The sequence below is a fragment of the Macrotis lagotis genome, chromosome 1 (genome assembly GCF_037893015.1).
Source record: "Macrotis lagotis isolate mMagLag1 chromosome 1, bilby.v1.9.chrom.fasta, whole genome shotgun sequence".
Classification (NCBI taxonomy): Eukaryota; Metazoa; Chordata; class Mammalia; order Peramelemorphia; family Peramelidae; genus Macrotis; species Macrotis lagotis.
The window spans coordinates 286,885,382-286,909,356 of NC_133658.1; the positions used below are offsets into that span (position 1 = coordinate 286,885,382).

The 23,975-nt window shown below is 40.5% G+C and overlaps 2 protein-coding genes across 2 annotated transcripts; one reads left to right on the forward strand and one right to left on the reverse strand.

The window, feature by feature from the left end:
* The first annotated feature begins 374 nt into the window (after positions 1–374).
* On the forward strand, positions 375–16,707 carry SURF4 (surfeit 4). The gene is made up of 6 exons (XM_074210784.1): positions 375–524; positions 9,941–10,127; positions 10,892–10,968; positions 11,630–11,673; positions 12,377–12,563; positions 13,932–16,707. Exons 1-6 carry the CDS (start codon positions 477–479, stop codon positions 14,196–14,198), a joined length of 810 nt encoding a protein of 269 aa, XP_074066885.1. The 5' UTR covers positions 375–476; the 3' UTR covers positions 14,199–16,707.
* On the reverse strand, positions 13,932–23,930 carry SURF2 (surfeit 2). Its single transcript, XM_074210786.1, has 6 exons — positions 23,760–23,930; positions 22,202–22,356; positions 21,173–21,276; positions 20,396–20,575; positions 19,616–19,776; positions 13,932–16,989 (listed from the first exon to the last, which is right to left on the reverse strand). The coding sequence occupies exons 1-6, from the start codon at positions 23,847–23,849 to the stop codon at positions 16,912–16,914; spliced, it is 768 nt and encodes a 255-aa protein (XP_074066887.1). The 5' UTR covers positions 23,850–23,930; the 3' UTR covers positions 13,932–16,911.
* Positions 23,931–23,975: the final 45 nt, after the last annotated feature.

Below are 23,975 nucleotides of genomic sequence, written 5' to 3' on the forward strand. Positions count from 1 at the left end.
CTCCGGTGCCCCCGGCCGCCAGCCGGCTGCGTGACCTTGGGCCCTACGCTGCCCTCCCGGGCTCCGGCGGGGAGGAGGGCCCGGCCCGGCCCGCCGCGGGCCCTTTAAGGCCCTCCCCTTCCCCGGCGCCGCGCGGGGCTGCGCCGCGGCTCCTTTAAGGCTCGGCCTACGTGGCAGCAGCAGGAGCCGCCGCCGCCGAGCAGGCCCGGGCCACTTCCTGTGCAGGCCGCAGCGGGCGCGGGAGGAGGAGCCGCCAGCGCCACTCGGGAGGGAGCCGAGCCGAGCGGAGCCGAGCGGAGCCGGAGCCGGAGCAGAGCCGGAGCCGGAGCCGGAGCCGAGCCGGAGCCGGAGCCGAGCCGGAGCCGAGCCGGAGCCGGAGCCGAGCCCAGCCCAGCCCAGCCCAGCCGGACCCGGAGCCGAGCCCAGCCCAGGCCAGCCGGACCCGGAGCCCAGCCCAGTCCTCCCGCGCCGCCGCCATGGGCCGGAACGACCTGATGGGCACCGCCGAGGACTACGCGGACCAGGTGCGGGGCCGGGGCCGGGGCCGGGGCCGGGCCCCCGCGCGGACCCGCCCCAGCCCCCGCCGCCCAGGCTGCCCCCCGCCCCCTCCCATCCCTAGAGCTCCCCACCCCCATGGGCCTCCGCTGGACCCTTCACCCCCAGAACTCGCAGCCCCGCCCCCGTTGCGCGCCCCGCACGGGCCTCCCCGCCCCCGGAGCTGCCCGTGCCCCCAGGACCCCTCTAGTGCTCTCCTAGATGCTGCTGGCCACCCCCGGCCTCCGCTGGGCCCCAGAATTGTCCCCCGGGCCGCCCCTCCCGAGCCCTGCTTTCACTCCCAGAGCCGAGACTTCTACTTTGTCCCCCACTTCTAAAACCCAGCTGCCCCTTCCTGGTAGCCCCAGTATCTGCGCCCCCCATATCCCCCCGATATCCTGCTGTGCCAGCCCCTGCTGGACAGCCACACTCCTCTTCTGTGTTTGCTCATCCCACCTGCCCTCCAACCTTTGAGCCCTCCTTGGCCATAGAGTGCCCCCCTGCCTTTACCACCAGCTCTGCCCTCTTGGGAGATACCCCCATACTTTCCAGAGATTTCTCACCTCTTGGTGCACCACCCCAACTTCTTACAACGTCTGCCCTGTCCCCCCGGGCCTTTACATGCTAGGCTTTGTCTTTTTCTCCCTTCTCCCCCCCATTTCCCCTTTCCCGAGACCCCCTTATATAATGCTATTTCAGTTCCCAGTGTTTTCTGTTCATTATGTCCCATCTCCAGAGCCGTGAACCATTTCTACAAGACTATTCTTACCCCAGGTCCCTGTAAGCCTTTCATCTCTCTTTAATTTCATTTCCCCAGGCCCTGATATGTGTCCCTTACTCCCAGTAATTTTTACTATCCTGTTTACCATCCACCAGTCCCCAAACTTCCCTCAGGGTCTCTAACATTTGTTCTTGTAATATTTCCCCAAGGTTTCTCCTTGGATAACAATTTTTATAATGCCTCTGCCTCAAACTCCTTATGGAAAGTTCTCCCTGCCTCTTACTGAAATGTTCTTTGCCCCTAAGGCCTTTCTTTCTCTTCTTGGCACTCCCCAACTACCTTTCCTCAGTAAATTGCAACTGGAGTTAGGCCTCCCCACTTACCCCAGTCTTTCTGGATTCTTACTCTTGTAGTTCAGCAATACTATTACGTGATCAAAAAGATTCTGAACCCCAATTGCAGAACAGTTAGTCTGAAAGAATTAAGTTTGGGGGAATGGGGAAGGCTAGATAAGGATTAGCTAGGAAAGGAGTAGAAGAACCCATCCTGAACCGATCAAAACCCCAAAGCAAATCAAAGATCCAACCAACCTGCTTAGGATAGTAGTTGAAAAAATCCACTGAACTAGACGTGATACTGTTAGGGAAAGGGCCTTTCCTGTAAGGGTTGGGTTTAATCTGACTGCAGGGTGAGCAAGATGTTCTGTCACTTATCATTTCCCTTGAATCCAGATAATGTCTCCAGAAGACCCAAGAGGTTTGATCTAGAACATGTTCAATCAAATTGCAAATCATAGGGGATCGGATTTGTATTCATAAACCAAAGTCAAAAAGAAACCAGGCCTCAAACCTGCCTTGAACCTCTTTTGAAAGATCTGAGAAGTATCCATTCTCTGCTGGATGGGTTTTGAATGTAAGGGTCTCTCTTGCATGTACCTGCTGAAGACTGTGCTGGGCCAACCCCCCTCTCCCCAACTTCCAGAAGTGTACAGGTGGCATTCCTGGGAAAACTCTGAAATAAATAGATAATGAGCAATTGTTAAAAGTCCTTAAAACAAGATCAGCAAGATCAAATCCTGAAGGGGAGGGCAGGCAAAGCTGCCAGTATCTCTCATTTGGCAAAGTTAGTACAATAATGACTTGAATGCAGTAATAGTTGAATATATTACAAATTGAAAAGTTTAATATCTATATGAGCAGAATTTGGCTCAACTCCATTCCTAATACTTGCCCTTTCCTAAATTTTCTGAACAAAAGTCCAGTTTTGTCAAAGTTAAATGTAGTATTAGGTAGATTAATTAAACTTTTTTTCTCTTTAGGCATATTTAGCCAAGGTTAGACTATAAAGTACTAGATTTTCTTAGAGGAGATTTAAGTGTGGGTTAATATTAGTAGTCTGCTTTCCAAGTTAGTTATGGAAGATGAATTTTATAATTGGGGAAATCTTGTCATTCTTCATCCCTGGGTTTATATTCTCATTTTTAGGTTTGCATAATGTGTCTTCCTTCAGTACTTTCATTTTGGGGAAGAAAAGTATGCATAAAGAATTGGTCTCTGCATAAATTGCATGTATTTTTTCCCAGTACCTATCAGGAAAAAAGAGACCTTTTTTAGTGGCACCATTTTGCTTCTCCAGTAACTTGATAAAAGAATTGCCCCTTTTAGAGCTATGAGATCCATATACCATCAACTTTCAGCCAGTAGAACAACTATTTTGCAAGTGAAATTTCATTTCATAATAAAGTCTTCTAGCTATTGCCTAGATGAAACTGTTGTATTCTGCTAGAAATTTTACTTAAATTACCATTTTACATAGTATTTTTGTGTCTTATTTTCTATGCTTTTTAAAGAAACTTAATGAAGTAAGTCTTTAGGAAAATAGCAGGTCCTCATGCGATTTCTTTTTTCCTTTTTTCTTTTCTTTCAGAGACAGAAATTAAGAAAAAAAATTGTCCAAAATAAAGTAGCTTGAGGGAATAGTCAAATGCATTTTGGCTATTGTAAATTGTATATTGGACAGGGTTAGAATATGTGTTACAGATTTATAACTGAGTAATAATGCATGAGCATCTTCAGTCCACAGAGAACGATGTCACTTCTGTTAGTTTAAGGTGAGTTTCCACTGTCCTTTTAACACCCTGTATAAGTTCAGTGGAGTCCAGTTCTCTATCTCTTTTAGAGAATAAAGGGAAGGAGCTTTTTATTGCTTCTGGTAAGATGGAAAGCATTAGATATGTAAGTGAAGCCAAAATGACAACTCTCTGTGGGTGGCTTTAGTTTTCTTAGAACCTTCCATCTCTAGCACTTAAAACAGAACTAACAACTCCCCCCTGATTGCTCTCCTTCCTTCCTCCCAACCCCCAGATTCCTCATCTTACATAGCAGAGAATGCTATATTAAATGAGACTTTATGATGAATTGTATAAATGACTACGTAAAAATCTCTGATCTGATTTGAGGGGAGCAGAGAAATAATGCTGAATTAACATTTCAGATGATGTAAGGACAAATCCATTTTCTCTGACCTTTCATTAAGGAAACTAAAGCACTAGAAAGTGAATGGATTTGTTGACCTGTTAAGTCAGAGGGGCAATTGGGAGCTCCCCCTGAGAATTTTCCTTCCAGGCTGTGGTGCCTTTCCTTTGTGAACTGTATGAACTTTCTGTCAAATGAGGGCTAATTGAATCAACCCAGCGATTGATAGTTGTGCCGAATGGGTGTATTACAGTAGAGAAAATAGATTAGTAAATTTTGAATGTTTGCTATTGAGCTCATTGACTAAGTAATTCAGCATCAGGATACTTCTCCTACAAGATGTTGTAAAGTTCTTGAGGTTCACTGCTTCAGGAAGAAACCGTTAGAGAATGGATCAAGAAGCTACAAACTTTAATGTAGAATTTCCAGGGCCTGGCAAACAATAGATCCATAATACATTCCTTTCAATTAATAGAGTAATTCAGAATGTGTCCACTGTTTAAAAAAAAATTGGGTAGCTTTTAAAAAGGTAACATGAACATTTAGATATTCATAAACAAGATTTTTCTAAGTGTTTAGAATGAATGACTTCTGATTAGTTTATTATGGAGGTAAAGAACTAGCTTCTCTGAGCTTTTCTTAATCAATAGAATTTCTATTTGCCCTGAGAAAGCAGTCTAAAAGACTTTGTCCTCAGTTGCACAAATTTTCACTCTGTGTATTTAAGTATTAGATGTCTTGGATAACCTTGGCAGTAACATAGTATTGTTGTGAGTAATACATATTCATCATATAAATAGCAATTTTAGGTTGTGTTGCCCTCCCTATTTTCTATTTTGTGTTGCTAGGTTTTGGTTTTAGAGGTTCGTACCTGCTTTTCTTTATTTCTTTCCCCTTCCCCCAAGTCCTTTGTAAGAAACCCATCAAGGGACTTGTATTTACTACTTTTGTAACCTAATTGAATTGTGAATAACATTGATTTATTTCTCTTATTGACCTGTCGTTAATATAATTTTTTTTTTGCTTGAGCTGTAATGACCTTCCAAATAGTTTGACTTCTGCTGAAAATGAAATATTTACAGTAATGCTTTCTTCTGTGTTACTTCTGTAGCTAGTTTTCTACTGGTAGGCTGTTTCACAAATTGTCATGATTCATTTATTAAAGAAAAAAAACCCCTAAACTTATTGTCTCCAACTAATGGTACCAGATCACCTTTAATTGTATTCTGTTGGTCTAGTACAACCCTGCTGAGTGGTGCTCAGCTGGGAGACTTCCCAGGGAAACCCTAGAGTTGTGTTGGCAGGGTTTGTATGAGTCACCTGCTTAGGCCAATCCTGACTCAACATTTTTTTTTTTTTGCCCATAGGCTTTAATTTTCTAGGCTTTGTAGATTTTTGTTTGTGTGTGTATACCCCTTTGCAGAGAGATTCTTAAGCTTTAATGACCAAAATATAACTTGTCATATTTTTGGATGAAGATGTGATTAATACTGGAATTTGAGACTTCCTTCAATTTCATCTTTCCTTCTTGCTGTAATATAAAAATCTATCTTAATCTTCAGATGGTTGGATAGAAACATTACCCTTTTGATGTATTTCTCTGCAACTTGTCATATACCCTCCCCCCCCAAAAAAAACAAACATATACCAAGGTGCCTTATTTTAAACAAATCCAGTCCTTCTAATTTTTAAGAATATTGCCTTTTTTGTGTGTGTGTGTGTGTATATATATATATGTTATTTGGTTGTAAGATTCTTAGAGACTTTTTATGAAAATCCTGCCTTATGATGGTTAACTAATTGTTTTATCTCTCTTCCTTTCAAGATCTCATCGGTTAGTTTCAGACCTAGTTTTCCCTTTATATTTTTCTAATATGTTTTAGCCTAATTTTGCAGCCTTGTGCTTGGCGGTGTTTATGCTGCATGTTCAATACATCTTGTGCTATATGCTTGTGGTAGGTTTGAGTGTCAGTAATGTGGCTTTGCTCAGCATTTTTTTGTTAATCAGCTTATGCTGTTATCCTTTACTGATCTGATGGCTGAATCTGGGACTTATCTTTGTAAAGGCAATGATCTAGTTCAAGATTGAGTTGAGAAGTTGTTACCAAAAGCAAGGGGTAAAGAAATATTTAATGACCTGGTAATCTTGACAGACAATGAATATATTTCATTTAAGGGAGCCTTCTGCAAACCATCCACACCTTTTCATTGTATGTGATTCTTGTTCACATCTTCCCTTTATTACAGTGCCTGGCAGATGCTGAATAAATTTTTATTGATTGACTAGCTTTCATAAATACCTAACCAATGAACTATAGAACTTTTTTTTTGTTTTTGAAAGGCAATAGGGTTAAGTGTCTTGCCCAAGATCACTAGCTAGTTAATTATTAAGTGTCTGAGACCAGATTTGAACTCAGGTCCTCCAGACTCCAGGGTCAGTGCTCTATCCACTGCATCACCTAGCTTCCCTTGAACTTTAAAATACTTAGAAGCCCTTTAATAGTCTATGAATACTGGGACTATCTGTCTTTTGACATATGACTGACCAGTCTCTTGGGTGATATCTTTTTTTTTTCCATTTCTTGCATGCAGTTCATTCCTAGTAATACTCTGCAATCTACTTAGGCCTACCATTGCCCTTTGGGTCAACTGGTGTTTTGGTTCTTTAGAGGTTGAAAGATTATATGATTTATAGTCAAATAGCATCATCATCATCATCAGGTTTGCCCCTAGGTGATGAATTTCTTTGGTCCCAGCAACCTATAAAACAAAGGGTCAGGGATAGGACTAAAAACAAGATGATTTCACCTTTTACTAAATAAAATTTCAACTTTTGGCTCGGTAAGAGAGAACTAAATGTGTAAATTCATGTGTAGCCTAAAGTAAATGGCTCCTAAATCTAGACATCTCTCAGAATGCTAGAATTGAAGGGGTACTTAGAGATTACATAGCTCAGCTCTTTCATATACAGATAATGAAAATGACTCAGAGAAGTGACTTGTTCAAAATTTCAAGCCAGTTAGTATCAGAGTTGGACCTCCTTGTCCAATGTTCTTTTTACTTCAGTACCCTGACTCAGCTTGTTTACTCTAGAAGCTCAGAGCAACCTAGTAAACTTTATCCGTGCTTGCTTCCAAGATTATGATGACCTTTTTGTTTTTTTAATTTGATATATAGAATTTTTTTAAAAAATTGATTTTTTTAAGACAGGGTCAGATATTTTTGTATAGTTTATAATTTTACATGAGGAAAGGAGCCATGTCCTGTTTCTGACTTAATGTCTGTGACCTAAACATGAGAGGATCTTTTGTTTTATTGATGCCTTTTTCACACTAGTAATTTCACAATATGTTTTGTTGTGCTGTTTTTTTTTTTTTGTAACAAAGTAAAACTGACAAAACAACCATTTGCCTGACAATCTATGAGCAGTTTGTATCTGTAGTCCCTCGGGACTTCTACCAAGAAAAGTTTTGAATCATCTGTCCTCCAGGACTAAACTTGATCACTACAATTAATCTGAATGAGGTTGTCTTTATTTTGAATTTTTTATTGACATTATTGTTAGACATTCACATTGAGTCAAAGCAGAGAAATCAAGGAAGCCAACCTGTCTGCCTGCCTGCATGAGTGTTGGCAATTATGTTGTTTGCTGTATTAGATTAGATTCCCTTCAACAGAACTCTTACTCTATTTGTTGCTTGTTGACTGAATAGGCAAACAATTCCTAAACTTGATGAATGTGTCAACATGTCAGTAGTAGACATGTCTAGTATATATTCAAGTCAAAACATCTTTTATAATTATGCTTTCTAGGGTCATATTAAATAAAGCTTCTTAGGCATATGTCTTATAATTGATGTCCTTGTTCTTTGGAAATAGCAGGTCTTTATTATTATTTCTAAATATTTTGTGGGACCTCTGTTAAGGTCTTCCCTGAACATCTTTGGAACATCTGAACATCTTTTTAAGAGGAAAAAACATGTTTTTTGACAACTTTCAGCTAGTTTTCTGCAATGTACCTTATGCTTGGTGCTTCTTAATTCAGTGTAAAGGTCTTTAATACTAAAATGGGAGCTTGTAAACCCCTCCTTCCCCACATCTCTGACCTGTTCAGTCGTTTATATTCTCTTGATTTCAGCTGATTAGGCTGTTCCTGGGCATTTGAAAAGGGTTTGGGGCATTAGATGGAAACTAGAAAGTATGTATATTTTCAAATATTCTCATCTAATCTGGTACTAGATTTTTTTTTAATATATTTATATAATGAATATTTTACAAAGTCAATTTAGAGTCAGAGGCTGTTAGTCTTTCATCATATTTTATGTCTTTTTTCTCCTTTCCTTTTTTTTCAATAGTGTAATTTGAGATCTAATCAGTGGAACAGATTTTGCAAAAACTGTAAGATCTTAACTTAGTGCTTCAAATTTTTAATTGTGGGATACATCAATTTTGTTGTTTTGGTTTGTTTGCTTTGTGATTTTTTCCAAGGCAATGGAATTAAGTGACTTGCCAAGAGTCCCACAGCTAAGTATTAAGTGTGGGTTTGAGTTCAGATTTGAACTTGGGTCCTCCTGACTCTAGGGCTGTTGCTCTATCCACTGCACCATCTAGCTGCCCCTACATCAGTAGTTTTGAGGGAAGTTGACTAGTAGTGCCTCTATTCCCTACCTACTGATTCTGTTTTTTTCATCTCTTTTCCTCATTTTCTTTCCACAAGAATGAGAACATCTCTCTTGATTTCTTTTGTGGTAGAAGAGGGAGGCTTGTCTTTAATATTGATTAGGAAAAAAGTCTCCACTTGATTTGTTGTTAAAAGCTGAATTAGACACTGATTGCCAGGGACTCCTGATGCATTGTTTTGATTTGAAGCTTCTAGAACTTTTATACACCTTGGTGTTTAGGAAGTTACTTAAAAGGAGCTCCTCTTTCCACAGTGGTTATTTCTGGAAGAAAACACTTGGGTTTGTTTAAAGGTATCCACCCTTTAGACTCAAACCATTTGGCATATCCTTTTTGATTGTTTTCTGACAAAAACTTATGTGGGCAGTTATCCCATTTGGAATCTATTATGTCAGGTGTTCCATTCTACTTCCCCCACTCTCTTTGATTTGGACCTTAAACATGACTAGTAAGAGAAGAGTGTGTGTGTGTGTGTGTGTGTGTGTGTGTGTTGTGTATAATGACAGCTTTGCATGCCATTTTACAGTGTACATATGTCTTAACAGCCCAAATATTCATGTAAGCATGGAACCAAAGGCAGTCATAACCATACTTTTTCCTTTGGAGTACCTGCCTGTTATTTCACTAATTCACCTTCCTATCTGATGAAACACACACACACACACACACACACACACACACACACACACACACACACACACATTTTCTCTGACATATAAGGTAATCAGTACAGTAACATAGGTGTTTTTATTTTTACATGTAACATTCTTAGTTATTAAGCAACATGTGTATAGCCCTTAATAAAATTCATGTTAACATTTTCACTGAAGTATATGACAGATGAAGCCAAATAACCTATATAATAGATCCTTTTAGCTTTAGTTCCTTTAGGAGTATCCATTCTGATTAATAGACCATACAACCTAGTTCTCTTTGGTGTCTGGATTTTGTCATTGTGTTGCTCCTGAGATTTGGAATGGGGTAAGTGAGCAAATCAATCCATCAGAATTTCTGGTGGATCCAGTCAGTGGCCTGGGTTCATACAATTCAGCTTCCCCAGAGTTAGGAATTTGTGTGGCCTTCAGCAGAACTCTATACTGTGAAGAGCATAGCATAATAACATTATGTTACATTGAATGAAGTTAGTTTGAGTCTTCAAACTATGGACATACAGTTTCAGTTTTTAAATCACCAGCTAGGTTTACTAGAACTGAAGGAGTGGGTCATTATCAAAGGCATATATATGGGAAAGGCTTTCACCAAAGCTTGCCTCTGTTCTGTGTTTGAAGTACAGTTATTCATTTCTATAGATAATATAGATAGACTCTTCCTGAATGACCCACTGAAATAAGAACTAACACTTGAAGTGCTTGGAAAATGACTGCTTTCAAAAAGAAACTAATAAAGAAAACAGAAGATGAATGCTCATTTCCATAGCTGGAAGATATGCATGTCTTTGGCTGGCAAGTTTTGGTCTCTCAGCTTCTCTATTATTAGTCTTTCACTGTCTTGATTTTTGTTGTTTCAATAGTTTCTTCGAGTCACAAAGCAGTACCTCCCTCATGTGGCACGCCTGTGTCTCATTAGCACCTTCTTGGAAGATGGCATCCGAATGTGGTTCCAGTGGAGTGAACAGAGAGACTATATTGATGCTACCTGGAACTGTGGCTATGTCCTTGCCTCCACCTTCGTTTTCTTAAACTTGCTTGGGCAATTGAGTAAGTGAATGAAAAGATCTGCTTAGGTTTCATACTCTTTTGTCTGGCTCCTGAAGTTGATGAGGTAAAGAGGGTATAGCTGTCCTCTCTGAATTATGTAATATATTGCTATGTTAGCATAGTCATCGAAAGTCAGAAATCATAATGAATTCTTGAGGCTTTCAAGGCTTCTGTTCTCTATAAAATTTCTTCATGATTAGGAAACTCCTAAATATCTGTGTTGTCACTGTGGAAGATACAAAAAAAAAAAAAAGAATTTGGTCCAGATCCAGCTCTGGGGTATCTTAGCCATATTGCATATAAGATAGTATTTAATTTAATTATCAAAAAATGAAGAGTATAGGATGAATTTGTCAGGCAAAGAAGTAAAGAAATTTATTGTGGAGAAAGTTAAATTTCTTCATAGTGAAGTAATTGGCTATGTTTATTACTAGGTAATTGACTTTTAAAAATTATTCATTCTGTAAGCCTTCATGGGGTCCACTACTTGGACCAGCATGCTTAATAACTAAGATCACATGAACTCATCCTTGGTGCTATCTTATTTTTATAATAATAAAAGCTCCTAGAAGTTGTTTTTTTTTTTTTTTTACCTTGGGGAGTACTTTTCTTCTATAATTATATATAAGGTAAAATTGCAGTGCCTCTTGAAAATGTTATTTATTCATGCTTGAACATGTATAACCTCTATCATATTGCTTGCTGTTTTAGAGACTTATTTTCCTAGCAGTCATTAATTCTTACCCTCCCATCTTACTTCTCAGCTGGCTGTATCTTGGTACTGAGCAGAAATTTTGTACAGTATGCCTGCTTTGGACTCTTTGGAATTATAGCATTACAGGTAAGTGGAATGTCTATCTTGCTTTCTATGGTCTAGTGCAGTAGAGCTTTTTGAAAAACTAATTTTGAAATCTGGATTTATCTCACAAATTTGCTATTTGACTGCATATCACCTCTCCCTCTAAAGATGCATAAGATTTTTCTAAAATCATTGAAAGAGCTTTCATCTGAAAAGTGCCTTTGAATTCTTTCTCTTAAAATACTTCTCAAATACTTGGGTATCCAAGATTTTATCTGGCATTTTTCTCTTTTTTCTATTTTGCTAAATTTCAGTTGCCCACATGGGTAACACTGAGGTGAGATTATTGGCCAAATTTTCTTGATATTTAACTGTTTAGAGAATATTTGTTCCTTTGTCTTATGTAATGACACTATAAATCACCAGAACCAATGTTAATTACAGACATATCTTGTAAAAGTCATCTGAATAGTTCTTCTGATGGGTAACACTGAGGTGAGATTATTGGCCAAATTTTCTTGATATTTAACTGTTTAGAGAATATTTGTTCCTTTGTCTTATGTAATGACACTATAAATCACCAGAACCAATGTTAATTACAGACATATCTTGTAAAAGTCATCTGAATAGTTCTTCTGGAATGATAGACAAGAGCTTGCAATTTCCAAGACTGATACCAAGTGTTTTTGTTTTTCTTTGACAGACAATTGCATACAGCATTTTATGGGATCTCAAATTTCTGATGAGGTATGTTCAGTATGATTGTTAAGATGGATTAAGTTTGATTTCTTTTTTTGGCCATCCAAAAGAAGTCAGGTACTCAGGAGCTTAGAGTGAAATTGTAAGAGAAGATGCCCTTTTCCAGGACATCATAAATGTTTGGCCTAATCTCATCAGTGCCACTTATAGGCAAGACTTCTAAACTGACTCAGGCAAAACCATATTGGTACCAACATATAGAATATTAGAGCTAAAGGGATTTAAAAGCATCACTTGGTCTAGGTTTCTCACTTAATAACTGGGAAGCTAAGGTTTCAAAGAAATGTTCTGGATCACTCAGTGAATTAGTAACAGAACTCAGATTAGAACCCAGGTGTTATTTCTAAGCTCTTTCTATCATACTACATAGATCTAATAGACTAACTACCATTGTTTGCTAATTGCTACCCTGCCTCCCATGAAACTGAAGCACAGAGAGGTTAAGTGACTTTCCAGATTACATAGCTAGTAAGTGTTTGAGGCCAGATTTGGAATCAGGTCTGCCTCACAGCAGACCCAGTGCTCTCTGTCTACTTAGACCAGTAAAGAGGAAAAAAGAATAACAGTCTCTTAACTAATCAAAGGGATTTCCTCTTCTGATTTAGAGTTAGTTGGCTTTTTCAAGGCCCAATGAGTTTTGCTCTTTGGCAACAGTTTTTGATATTTTTGTTTACATTCCTTTGTTCTTCAGGAATCTGGCCTTAGGAGGAGGATTGCTGCTGCTCTTAGCTGAATCCCGATCTGAAGGGAAGAGCATGTTTGCAGGAGTCCCAACCATGCGAGAGAGCTCACCCAAACAGTATATGCAGCTTGGTGGGAGGGTATTGCTGGTCCTGATGTTCATGACCCTTCTTCACTTTAATTCCAGCTTTTTTTCTGTAAGTGCTTTAATCTCCTCAAAAAAAAAATCTGCCTATATTCTTCAAAACAGAGTGTTACATTCAAGGCAAAGTCCATTCCATATAGGTGAATAATTATCAATACTTCTCAGAAACAATATAATTTCAGTATAACATGAAGATGTTACCACTGAAATTAATGAACTTTTCTAGATGGTTGCAGGAATCAAACAACCTAAAATGTTATCAATGTAAAAAGAGGAATTAATTTGGGAATTATAACCAGTTGGAAATTGTTGAAATTAGAAATTTTAATAACAATTATGAAAAGACAGTGTTTACACCAAAGGGTATAGGAGAAAAGAATTTGTCGGTTTGTTTCCAGAGTCAACCAGAGAAGAGATATTGATTTCTGATTTGAACACATAGGATTGGAGATCCTACTAAATGTCTATTTTTGAAATATTTCATAGGCAAAATTAGTAATGTTGAGCCTCAGGAAAGTCTAGGGTTGGATACATGAATCTGGGTAACCAAGTCAGTTTTACTAGATTCTTGGCACCTTTGTATAATCAAATTGCCGAGATCCCATACTTAACAGGTTGAATACAGATTCTATAGCCAAGGGAACTCCACAAGGGTACACAGTTGAACGGTCTAACTGCCTACTTAACTATGTGAGTGTTTTATAGAAAAAGAAATTGGGGATATTTTCACATGATACTTTAAAATTATTGAATTGTTCTTAAACTAAATAATAGCTATTAAAAAAAAAAGAATGTTACCTTTGGTTTCTTGGTAGCCACTTTTAATATTTTGATCCTGACTTATTTTCTTGGGTACAAAGCATTGGAATGGGGATTTACCTTGGACATATTGTCCATCTCAGTTATAGTGAATGAGTAAAAGCAGTATCTAGAGCTTCTGAAATTATAAAGAATTGATACCTGCCCATAGGCTTGAGCAAAGTTAAGCATTTGCCTTGTCTTTTTTTTGTTTTTGCAAGGCAACAGGGTTAAGTGACTTTCCCAAGGTCACACAGCTAGGCAATTAATTATTAAGTGTCTGAGATCAGATCTGAACTCAAGTCCTCCTGACTCTAAGACCAGTGCTCTATCCACTGCACCACCCAGCTGCCCCTAAAACCCTTGTTCTTTTGCTAGATAACAAGTATTAATCATCTTATGTTTGATTGCTTCAGCAGCTGATCCTTCCATCTTGACAGGGTATTTAATATCTACTTAAAACATAACATCACAAACCATCAAGCAAAGACTAGGTGACCAACTACGTATTATCATAAAGGGGATTCTTTTTGAGGTATGAATTGGAGCAGATAGCCTGAGATTCCATGATTCTCTCTCCCTTCTATTCATCTTGAATTTTCTTTATTTTGCACCACTACAGATTCTTCAGAACATCGTGGGCACAGCTTTGATCATTTTAGTGGCCATTGGTTTCAAAACCAAGCTAGCTGCCTTGACTCTGGTCATCTGGTTGTTTAGCATCAATGTGTCTTTCAACGCTTTCTGGACCATCCCAGTCTATAAGCCCATGCATGACTTCCTCAAGTATGACTTCTTCCAGACCATGTCAGTGATTGGAGGCTTGCTTCTTGTGGTTGCCTTGGGCCCTGGTGGTGTCTCCATGGATGAGAAGAAGAAGGAGTGGTAACAGCCCGCTGCCGTGTCCCTGCCCGGTGCAAAACCAGTGGCTATCAAGGACAGTGTGGATTCAACAAAACTGCCAGCATTTGCATACCTGACTCCCTTCCCTTGGTAAAGGCACAGATGTTTTGAGAACTTTATTTACAGTGACACAATCTGAAATTGATGGTTAAAGCTACTTTGGAGGCATTCTCAGTCCCAAATTTTAGTTTTTTTTTTTTTTTAGGCTGGCCAGCCTGAACAGTTAATATATCACCCTTTAGCCAAGGGCTCTTGAAATTCATATGCACCGGCAGCTTGGCTGATCCTGGGTTTTGTTTATATTTTGGGGGTGGGGGAGGGGCAAGAAATGAATCTTCAAGATGTACTGTGAGCAGATACACAACTGTATCATTCAATGTGGTGGTCTCTGTTTTTTTGTTTACATTTTTAGCTAGAACTACTAACTGATTTGAGATACCCTGGCCAAACATTACATTATTTTAAAACATCTTTATAAAAATCAAATTCTCTCCTATAGTAGCTTTAATGTTACTTTTTATGTTTTTGTAGGAAAACTGATTTAAAATAAGTCAAAAACCCAAAGAAATACAGTATTAACACTAGTAGAATTGACACAATGGGAGCCCGTTAGGCAGCCATTTAAGGGGTAGTAAGACACATCAATCAGCACAGCTCTTTAGATGCTGGCCTGGGTCTTGTACAGGCAGCCTTTTCTCCACATCACTAAAGTTGCACTGATTGAACTTTGGTGTTTTAAGATAGGGAAAGGGAGCTTATTTAAGACTTTGTTTTAGGCACTGATTGCAGTAAGGCTCCATGGCCTTTTGGAACATATGAGCAGGGTACTTGCCTGCAGTGGGTTCACAGGCAGGGAACCAGACCTTCTTGATAAATCTGATGTAGTGGGTGCTGTTGGAGCATAGCATCTCAGGTAGAATGATAGTGGCTTCTTTGAAAGGCTTCATCTTCAAGCCATTTGGGGATAGGAAAAAATTAGGCTTTCAAATCGGTGCCTCCCATTTTTTTTCTCACAGAGCAAGATCTTAGCTTACTGCAGAGCCCTATTTAGGGTTCTGAGTGAGTTTAGCAGCTCCTATCACCAGACTTTTCCTTTTTGTTAAGGGATTTTCCCTAGGCTATGACCAGGAACTGGGTTAACCCAGGGTCTACCATTTCAGGAGGCTGTTGCTTTGTTGTTCAATTCTTTTTTCTTTTGCTACATTGTATACAGCCAAATTGAATTTTTTTAAAAAAAACTGTGATGCCTTACTGATTTGATCTGGATCCTGTATTTAAAGTTTTCTAACATTGCCTTATGCTGTGTTTCTCTTTTTTGGGGGGCAGTATATTGATTGTTGCAATCCCATATTTAAGTGTCCCTGTATTTTATATCGTAGTATAAAGCTACAGAGGAATAGTTAAAACCTCTTGCAGTGCCTCCCCACTCCTTAGATCCTTCCTGTGCAGCCAAATTTGATATTACTCTGGTAGCTCCTTTTTGATCTCAAGGGTATATATAATACTGGAAATTTAGTTCCTTTTTGGGAGTTTCTGGGATCACATCATCCTGAACTTTTTCAAATAGTAGTTCCTTTCCTACTATAAGTCCTTTCCTGTAACACAGATGGTAAAGCCAGGCTTGTCAATATGACTGTCTTTGGGCTAAAAATCTCAAGTCTATACATTACTTACACCTCTCCCCTCTGCTTATTAATGGGACTGTTTTAGAGTATTGGAAATTGCAAAAGATGAAGAATGGAAACATTTTTCTAATTACTCGTACCTAAGGAGAATGGGTGGAATTTCTGCTTGCTATTTCTCAAAGTATTAACACCAAGCTCTGGGAGTTTTCTTCTCTAGCCTCAGATTGCCATCAAGCCCACAGCATACCCGATAAGATTTTGTCCCAACCAGGCCCAATTAACAAAATGTTGACTTCCCCATTATTTCCTTAAATATTTGTAAGATTAAGCATAAGTTCAATATTCTCTTGATTGTTTAGATACTCATAAGCAAGGGTGGTTTGTAAACAGTGTTTTAGCCAAAGAAAGGCAATTTTTTGGTTCCAGGTCCCATTCATTTCTCCCTTACTAATAAAATCTAGCACAGCAAGCCCATCAGCTACTACTCTCACAAGTTAGATTTTTCTTCCTAAGCAACACCTTTACTCAGGCAGCCTGGTTCTTCCACAGGCTGGCTTTCGGCTGTAGAAGTGGGACTGACTTGAGCACCTGAAACGGTGCTGCCCTCAGTGAGCCTCCCCATGATCTGTTTCCTTTGGCTCTGCTGCTGCTTTTCCACCCTGTGATCTTAGTGATTCAGTGCCTGGGGCAGGGACAGAAATCTATCAACAATTGGCTTTGACAAAAGTGTTCTGAAATTCTTTTTTTGCTTCATGTGGGAAAGAACAGATATAAATCTCATTTTATGCTGTATTTTATATCTTAGTTGTATTTGAAAATGTTTTGATTTTTGGAAACAAACATCAAAATAAAATAATGGCATTTGTTGTATCTAGTGTGACCACATAGTCAATGGAATGTTCAAAAAAGATTAGGAAATCAATTTGAGGGCCAAAGAGGCAAAAGCTGTGAAGATTACCACATGGTCTGCTTAAAGACACTGTACTTAGAATGAGCCAACCACCCCTCCCCATTTACCCTTGGTCTTGAAAGATACTACATTCTTCATCTTTATTAATTTAATTATACAAAGAGTTATTTTGTTTCTGTTCCTCTTTTGAAGCGCTTGGGTTTTCGGTGATGGTTCTTGAACTTCTTCACTGAAGCAGACTTCTTTGACAGAAATACAAATAATCAAAAATCAGCATTACTTATGAATATTGGGTCTGAAGTTTTCTATTCTTAAGACAAAAGAAAAATACTTGAATCCTTGGGCTAAACATAGTTTTTGCCCCTTTTCACCTAAAATAGGGTTACGGAGTCATTTGATCCAAGATTTAGGGATCATCTACTTTAACCCTTGTTCTACAGATGAGAAAGCTAAGGCGGGCCCAGAGAAATTAATGCTAACCTCTCCTCACAGCCTTTCCTCATGCCTGCGCTAGTTGCTAGTATTTCACCCCTAGCTTATCTTACATTTAGTTGATTATGGATATATGAAAATAGATACCAATTTTCGCTGATAGAATATAGGCTACCTGATACATTGTTGTTGATGCTGGTTCAGTCATATCTGACTGCATGTAGTCCCAAGGACAGATCCATGTGGTTTTCTTGGCAAAGATATTAGAGTGGTTTACCATTTCCTTCTCCCATGTAATTCCTACTTTACAGATGAGAAAGTCAGGCAAAAATGGGTGAAGTCACTTAGCCAGAGTCACAAAACTGAATTTAAACTCAGATCTTGGCAGAGGTGGGGGTGGAGAAAGCAGGGTTGCAGATATATCTGACCCAGGGGATAGAACACGGGCTCTAGAGTCAGAAGGACCTGAGTTCAAATCCGCCTCAGACACTTAATAATTGCCTTAGCTTGGGCAATTGCTGTGACCCCGGGGAAGTCATTCTTAACCCCATTGCCTTAAATAAATAACTTTAAGGAAAAAACCCCCAAATCTCAGATCTCCTGACTCTAGGCCTAGTGTTCTATCATTGTATCACTTAGCTGCCCCAATTAGGTCTGACATATAGGCCCAAAATAAATGTTCATTGGTGGATTGGCTACTTCATGGCCTAAATATAAATAGGTAAAAGGATGGGAGACAAGGTCCCATCTTAAACTCAACATATCCAAAACTGAATTTCTTTCCTCCCAAACTTCCCCCTTGCAAAATTTCCTATTACTTTCACCCATTAGTTACAAGATAGCATCACTGTCTTCAAGTCCATTACCCCAGCCAATTAGCTTCACCTGTCACTTTTACCTTCATAACATCTCTAGAATGCATTCCTTTCTTTACTCTGGTACTATTATTCTGACCACTGCAACCTTTCTCAAATTTCCCTACTTCAGTAAGTGATTTTCCTAAAGCACAGGTCTGATTATCTCCCTTCTCTCCAATAATCAATAAATTCCAGTAGCTTCCAACCATTCAAGATAAAAATATAAAAACCTGTTTAGGGGCAGCTAGGTGGCGCAGTGGATAGAGCACTGGCCCTGGAGTCAAGAGTACCTGAGTTCAAATCCAGCCTCAGACACTTAATAATTACCTAGCTGTGTGGCCTTGGGCAAGCCACTTAACCCCATTGCTTTGCAAAAACAAAAAAACAAAAAAAAAACTGTTTAGCCTTTAAAAGCAGGTGTATCCAACCTGTAGCTCTCAGGGCCTATTCTTGTTGATGTTTTTGAGTTGCACTGTGTTTACGAATAGAAATTACAGCCCTGTGCTGAGTTTTTTTTTATGGGTGATGAGGCCCAGAAGAGTGAAAAGCTTGAATGCCCTGCTTTAAAGCCCTTCACTACCTAAACTCTCCCATTTCTTTCCTGTCTTCTCATACCTTACCACTCAGTGCCTCATTTCTCACAATCTTCAGTCTAGTGTCAATGTTTTCCTTGCTCTCATTGAATAAGACATTCATTTCCCAACTGCAGGCACTTTCACTGGCTTATTCAGCATGAATGGAATACTCTCCCTTCAAATCTCAATTAAGATTCTACCTTCTGGGGCAGGTAGGTGGTGCAGTGGATAGAGCACCAGCCCTGGGGTCAGGAGTACCTGAGTTCAAATCTGGCTTCAGACACTTAATAATTACCTAGCTGTGTGGCCTTGGGCAAGCCACTTAAACCCATTTGCCTTGCAAAAAAACAACAACACAAAACTAAAAAAAAAAGAGTCTACCTTCTACATAAAGTCTCTCAAATCCTCTTAATTCTAATGCTTTCCCTCTTTTGATTATTTCCCCTTTATCCTGTAGATAACTTGTCTGCCTGCCTGCTTTCTCCCTGTCTGCTTCTCTCCTCCTAGAGAGAAACTGTCTTTTTGCCTTTCTTTTCTCAGCATTTAGCACATAGTAGGTGATTAATAAATCTTCACTGACAAAATGGGCATCAGTGTGGTTGTTGAGGGGAAAGAAGAGTACTGGATCTGGAGCCTGAAAATAACCTTGGTTTAATTCTTGACTTTGCTAATTCTGCCTAAGTGGCCTTGTATAAGTCTCTGAAGGGATCTCTGGACTTCAGTTTTTATGACTATAAATTAAGGGGTTAAGTTAGCTGACCTGAGATCCCTTCTACCCATTAAACTGCGATTCTAAGGTTTTTTTTCCCACTGGGTGAAGCCTGGTCCTGGCTAGTTAAGGGATTTCTGCCACATCACACAGCTCACCTATGGCAAACATAAACCAATAATTAATCCCTCAACTCCTGGGATACTGACCTATACCTTAAGCTTTACCACCTTCCCTTAAAACCTAAACTGCTAATGTACTGAGAACCATTTGCTACTAACTGCTGCACTTTCACCTTTGTCCTCTTGGTGCACGTTGGCCTGTCCACCTCCATCTTCTCTCCTCTATTCATGCCATTCTCTCCTGAAGGTTGTGTATTGTTGTCTTCAGTGTCTGTTAAGTAGTTCCTTATGACATCTCCATTCTCACCTGGGTTCTTTTCAATGAACAGTTCAGCTGTAACAAGAGGATTCCAGTTACTCTTTGGTCAAGACTATTTTTAACTTTTTTTTTTTTTTTTAGTTTTTTGCAAGGCAATGGGGTTAAGTGGCTTGCCCAAGACCACACAGCTAGGTAATTATTAAGTGTCTGAGACTGGATTTGAACTCAGGTACTCCTGACTCCAAGGCCGGTGCTCTATCCACTGCGCCACCTAGCCACCCCCTCAAGACTATTTTTAATAAATTTATGAGCACCTTGGAGTATGGTGTTGAGAGCTTTCCTGTTGTTCTACCCACAGGATTTTGGCTTCCAATGGTGAGCAAAAGTATCTGCCACACACTGTTATTTACACTAGGTAATGCACATATGATTGTTGGGATCCAGGGCTGGAATGTTGATTTTTTTTACCTTGATACTAGCAAAAAATTAAATAAATGAAAACAAAATTAAATGAATTACTTCCAAACTGATATCACTATGGGAAGATGATGGAATGCAGCTAAGAGCTGGGATAACCAGGTAAACATCAAAATTAAAAAAAAAAACACACTCAAAACAAGGGACAGAAAGTGAATAATGACCCTAGTTTACAAACATTAAATGTTAGAAATGAAAGGCATTCTGTCCAGCTCACGTGGGTATAAGTCAGTCATGCTGTCATCACTCTGGTCTTCTTCATCACTGGACTCAGGCTTCCAGAAATCCTCCTTTTTTCGGGGCTGCTGGTCACCATCAATCAAGTCTTCCCGTCTCCTCCTCTTTTGCAGCAAACAGGCAGGAACATACTCCACACCCTGCTTCTGACATTCCTCATCTGAGAAAAACAGGACAGCTGAATGCCACAGAGTTCCCAGCATAACTATAAACTTAATCTGTAAAGTCTCCCAAAGGTGAAGTGAACCCTGGAGTGGTGGCCCTTGCCCCTAGGTCCTTACTAAAGGAGAGAATTCTATCCCATTGATCTAAACTGGGACCAGGAACAGGATCAGTAAAATCAATCCTATGGAAAGAGTTTATTGCTCCTTTTGACCATCACCTCTCTCCTATTGCTGACAGCTTGGCCACATGCAATAGCCAAGAGGAACCTAGGTGGGAAATGGCACTGGCTGGAACTGAGAAAATTCAATTCTGTTCCACTGATATTAAGTGCCTCTACGGACTAAGTATTGTGAAGACCTTAAATCACAATGATACAGTAGCTGAAATGGTTGTTTATGTTGGAGCTGGGGAGGGAATCAGTTTCCTAGATTTGCTAGGATTAAATATAGTTTGGAATTAATAGACTATCACTAACATTATGACTTTGGGTAAATTAATCTTGCCAAGGTCAGTCTTACTTACTGAGCATCCCTGTCCCAGATAAACAGTAAAAAAAAAAACCTAGTCAGAGTTCCAACTCTTAACTACTTACATTTGTGCAGAGCCTTTTGGTAGCGCCGGCCCTGGACATGACGTACAATGTGTTCTGGAAGTCTATTGATATGCCGAAGGGTGAGTTTGCAGAACATTTGATTCCTGAGGAGCAAGAGGGTTTAAAGTTGAGTTACACCTTAATTTTAAGGTTGTAGAAGCACACATTGATTTAGAACTGGATATGAATTTACAGATTATCTAGATTAATCTCTTCATTTTTTAGGTAAGACACAGGAGAGAGATAATTTACTTAAAAGTCAAGAAAGTAGTAGTAACAAAAGCCAGGATTTGAATCCAGGTCCTCTGACTTCAAATCCCATGCTCTTCCCCCTCTGCCACATGATCCATTTGTGCCATTTAATATGTTTCCTAGGCAAGAAAAAGAAAAAAAACCCTTTCTGATTCCTCTGCCTTTTTCAGTTACAGGAAAAATGGAAATAGTTGCCCCAATATCCAAATGCTATGGTCAGCAAAGCACATCTACCTGCCGACACTCGAACAAGACTATAGTATGTGACCTTGGAACAGAATGAGATTTCTTCACTCGAGTTCCAATTACCCTAGAAAATGTTTTCTTTGCTTCTACCACTTTTCATTGTGCAGTCTGGGCTCATAAGGAGGGGAGGATATTGGACTAAATCATCTCTAAAGTCCTGGGTTTCAGTTCTAAATTTTTTCTCTTTACTTTTTTTTTTTTGCAAGGCAAATGGAGTTAAGTGGCTTGCCCAAGGCCACATGGCCAGGTTAATTATTAAGTGTCTGAGGCTGGATTTGAACCTAGGTACTCCTGACTCCAGGGCCAGTGCTTTATCCACTGTGCCACCTAGCCGCCCTCTTTCTTTACTTTTGGCATTGCTGTAGCCATTTCTGAAGCCTGTCCATGAAAAATCCATGACAGATCTTAGGTTAGTTACAACTGCCCCTGAACCTGTTCAGGCTATTTTAACATCCATCATCAAAAAACATTTCCTTGCTCATTTGTTTTTTGTTCTCATGATTCTCTATTGTGTGGCTATCAGGGACATACAGATTTTTGGTGCTGGGAACGATGTGTGGCTCAAAGTCTTCATAGTTGAAAGTCTGGGTAGTGCGCATCAGCCGCTGATACTTCTTGCCACTGGTATAGGCCTGGAGGTCTGACAGGCGGCTGGGCAATTCATGACCTGTCAATTTGCACCTTACCTGAAGGGTAGGGAAAGAAGGAAGAATAAGTGTGCATGTAATTGAAAACCCTGCTACTATGGAAGAGTGACTGGTAAGTTGGGCCAACTTCCTTTCTATTCTGCAGGAAAGTTACCCAAAAGGAATACAACAATCCCTTCTACATTGAGAGAGTTAAAGAGATCACACCCTTCAGATCTGGAAAATCTGTATAAAATTTTTTGGCCTTCTGTTCATACCTGAGAAGTCTGAATTATTATGATATAAAAAGTTAAAATACATCGATATACATGCTATACATATATTTTACGTATTTCTGAGTTTCTAAACTTTTTCTGTGTTATCTGTGGCTTTTGCAATACTCCTCAAAAGTTCTTATTTGATTTCTTATGCTGACCCATGATATATAAAAAAGCTCAGTGGGAAAAGTTGCAGTGTGAAAGATAATTGTGATAACATTTTTCTATAGCATTGTTTTGCAAAACACCGTCTTTACAACAACATTATCAGGTAAGCAGTATAAACATTATTATCCCTATTTTGCTGGTGAGTAAACTCTGACCCAAAGATGTTGGATTTGAACCCTCCCCCTGCTATGTTACCACATCTATGTGTGACTGGACAAGTCGCTTAACTTTTCTGGGCTTCTTGTCGACTACGAAAAAGAGGGTAGAAGAAATGACTTCACATTTCTTTCCCGATGTAAAGCTATAATCCTATGACTGCGGGCTAAAGAGCCCGTTCGAATGAGGGCCAGGAGCGAGGTTTCCGGGTTCCCAATCCGGGGCTTTTCCCAAGCTGGAACCCAAGGACCCGAAGGTCCTTGCAGGGAGGAGGGCTGGCGGTGGCACTCTGGGGCGGCGGTTGCTGAGGATGAAGACCAAAAGGTGACAAGCTGGGGAGAACTATTTGGCCCAGCTCCTGTATTTTGAATACAGAGAAACTAAAATCTAGAGAGAGAAAACGGACTTTCCTGGGGTTACGATAAAAATTGTACCAGGAGAGGAATTCAAGTTTCATCTGCCTCTAAACCCAAAGTAAAGCACGGGGCAGAAAGAAGGAAAGACCATTAAAGGGATTTAACAGAAGCGAGGAAGGAGGCTTGAGTTTCGGCCGCGTTCTCCCTGCCTCCTCCCCAGGGTCCTCGGGGCAGAGGCGATAAGGGGGGAGACAAGGAGCACGCGACCTCCAGGCGCCTGGCATTCGGCGCAGCCCCGGCTCCTGCTCGGGGGAAACGCACGGCAAGACACGGCTGGCAGAACACGGGAGAAACGTGGTCGAGTGCGGATCGTGGGCCGCGGCCCCGGGCGCCTCATGAAAAGCCCCGTGCCAGCCGGCCCGCGAGCTCCGGCTGGGGCCCGACCCCGGCGGAGGAGGGCGGGCCTCCCGGGCCAGCCCCCGCGCCCGGCCCTCTCCCAGCTGACCTTGGCGCCGCCGGGGCACAGCTGCAGCCCGGGGTGGCCCAGGAGGAACGCCCGCACCTCCGGCGGCGCCCCGGCGTCCAGGCCGCTCATGGCTCCGGGGCCGCGGGAGGGAGCGGCGGCCAAGCGGCCTCCGAGACGTACCACGTGGAAACCCGGGAGAGGGCGTGGCCCGCCCCGGGAGGCGCGCTACGTAGACCGGAAGTGCGTCTCTTCCCC

Bases quoted from the DNA above. Each gene is read 5' to 3' on its own strand.
- SURF4 (XM_074210784.1), top strand. From the start codon at position 477: ATGGGCCGGAACGACCTGATGGGCACCGCCGAGGACTACGCGGACCAG. The intron at 10,128-10,891 runs GTAAGTGAATGA...CTTACTTCTCAG, and splicing joins AAACTTGCTTGGGCAATTGA to CTGGCTGTATCTTGGTACTG. The intron at 11,674-12,376 runs GTATGTTCAGTA...TTTGTTCTTCAG, and splicing joins GATCTCAAATTTCTGATGAG to GAATCTGGCCTTAGGAGGAG.
- SURF2 (XM_074210786.1), bottom strand. From the start codon at position 23,849: ATGAGCGGCCTGGACGCCGGGGCGCCGCCGGAGGTGCGGGCGTTCCTC. The intron at 21,277-22,201 runs GTATGTCCCTGA...CTTGCTCCTCAG, and splicing joins GTTCCCAGCACCAAAAATCT to GAATCAAATGTTCTGCAAAC. The intron at 16,990-19,615 runs GTGAAAGTGCAG...TTTCTGTCAAAG, and splicing joins CGTGCACCAAGAGGACAAAG to AAGTCTGCTTCAGTGAAGAA.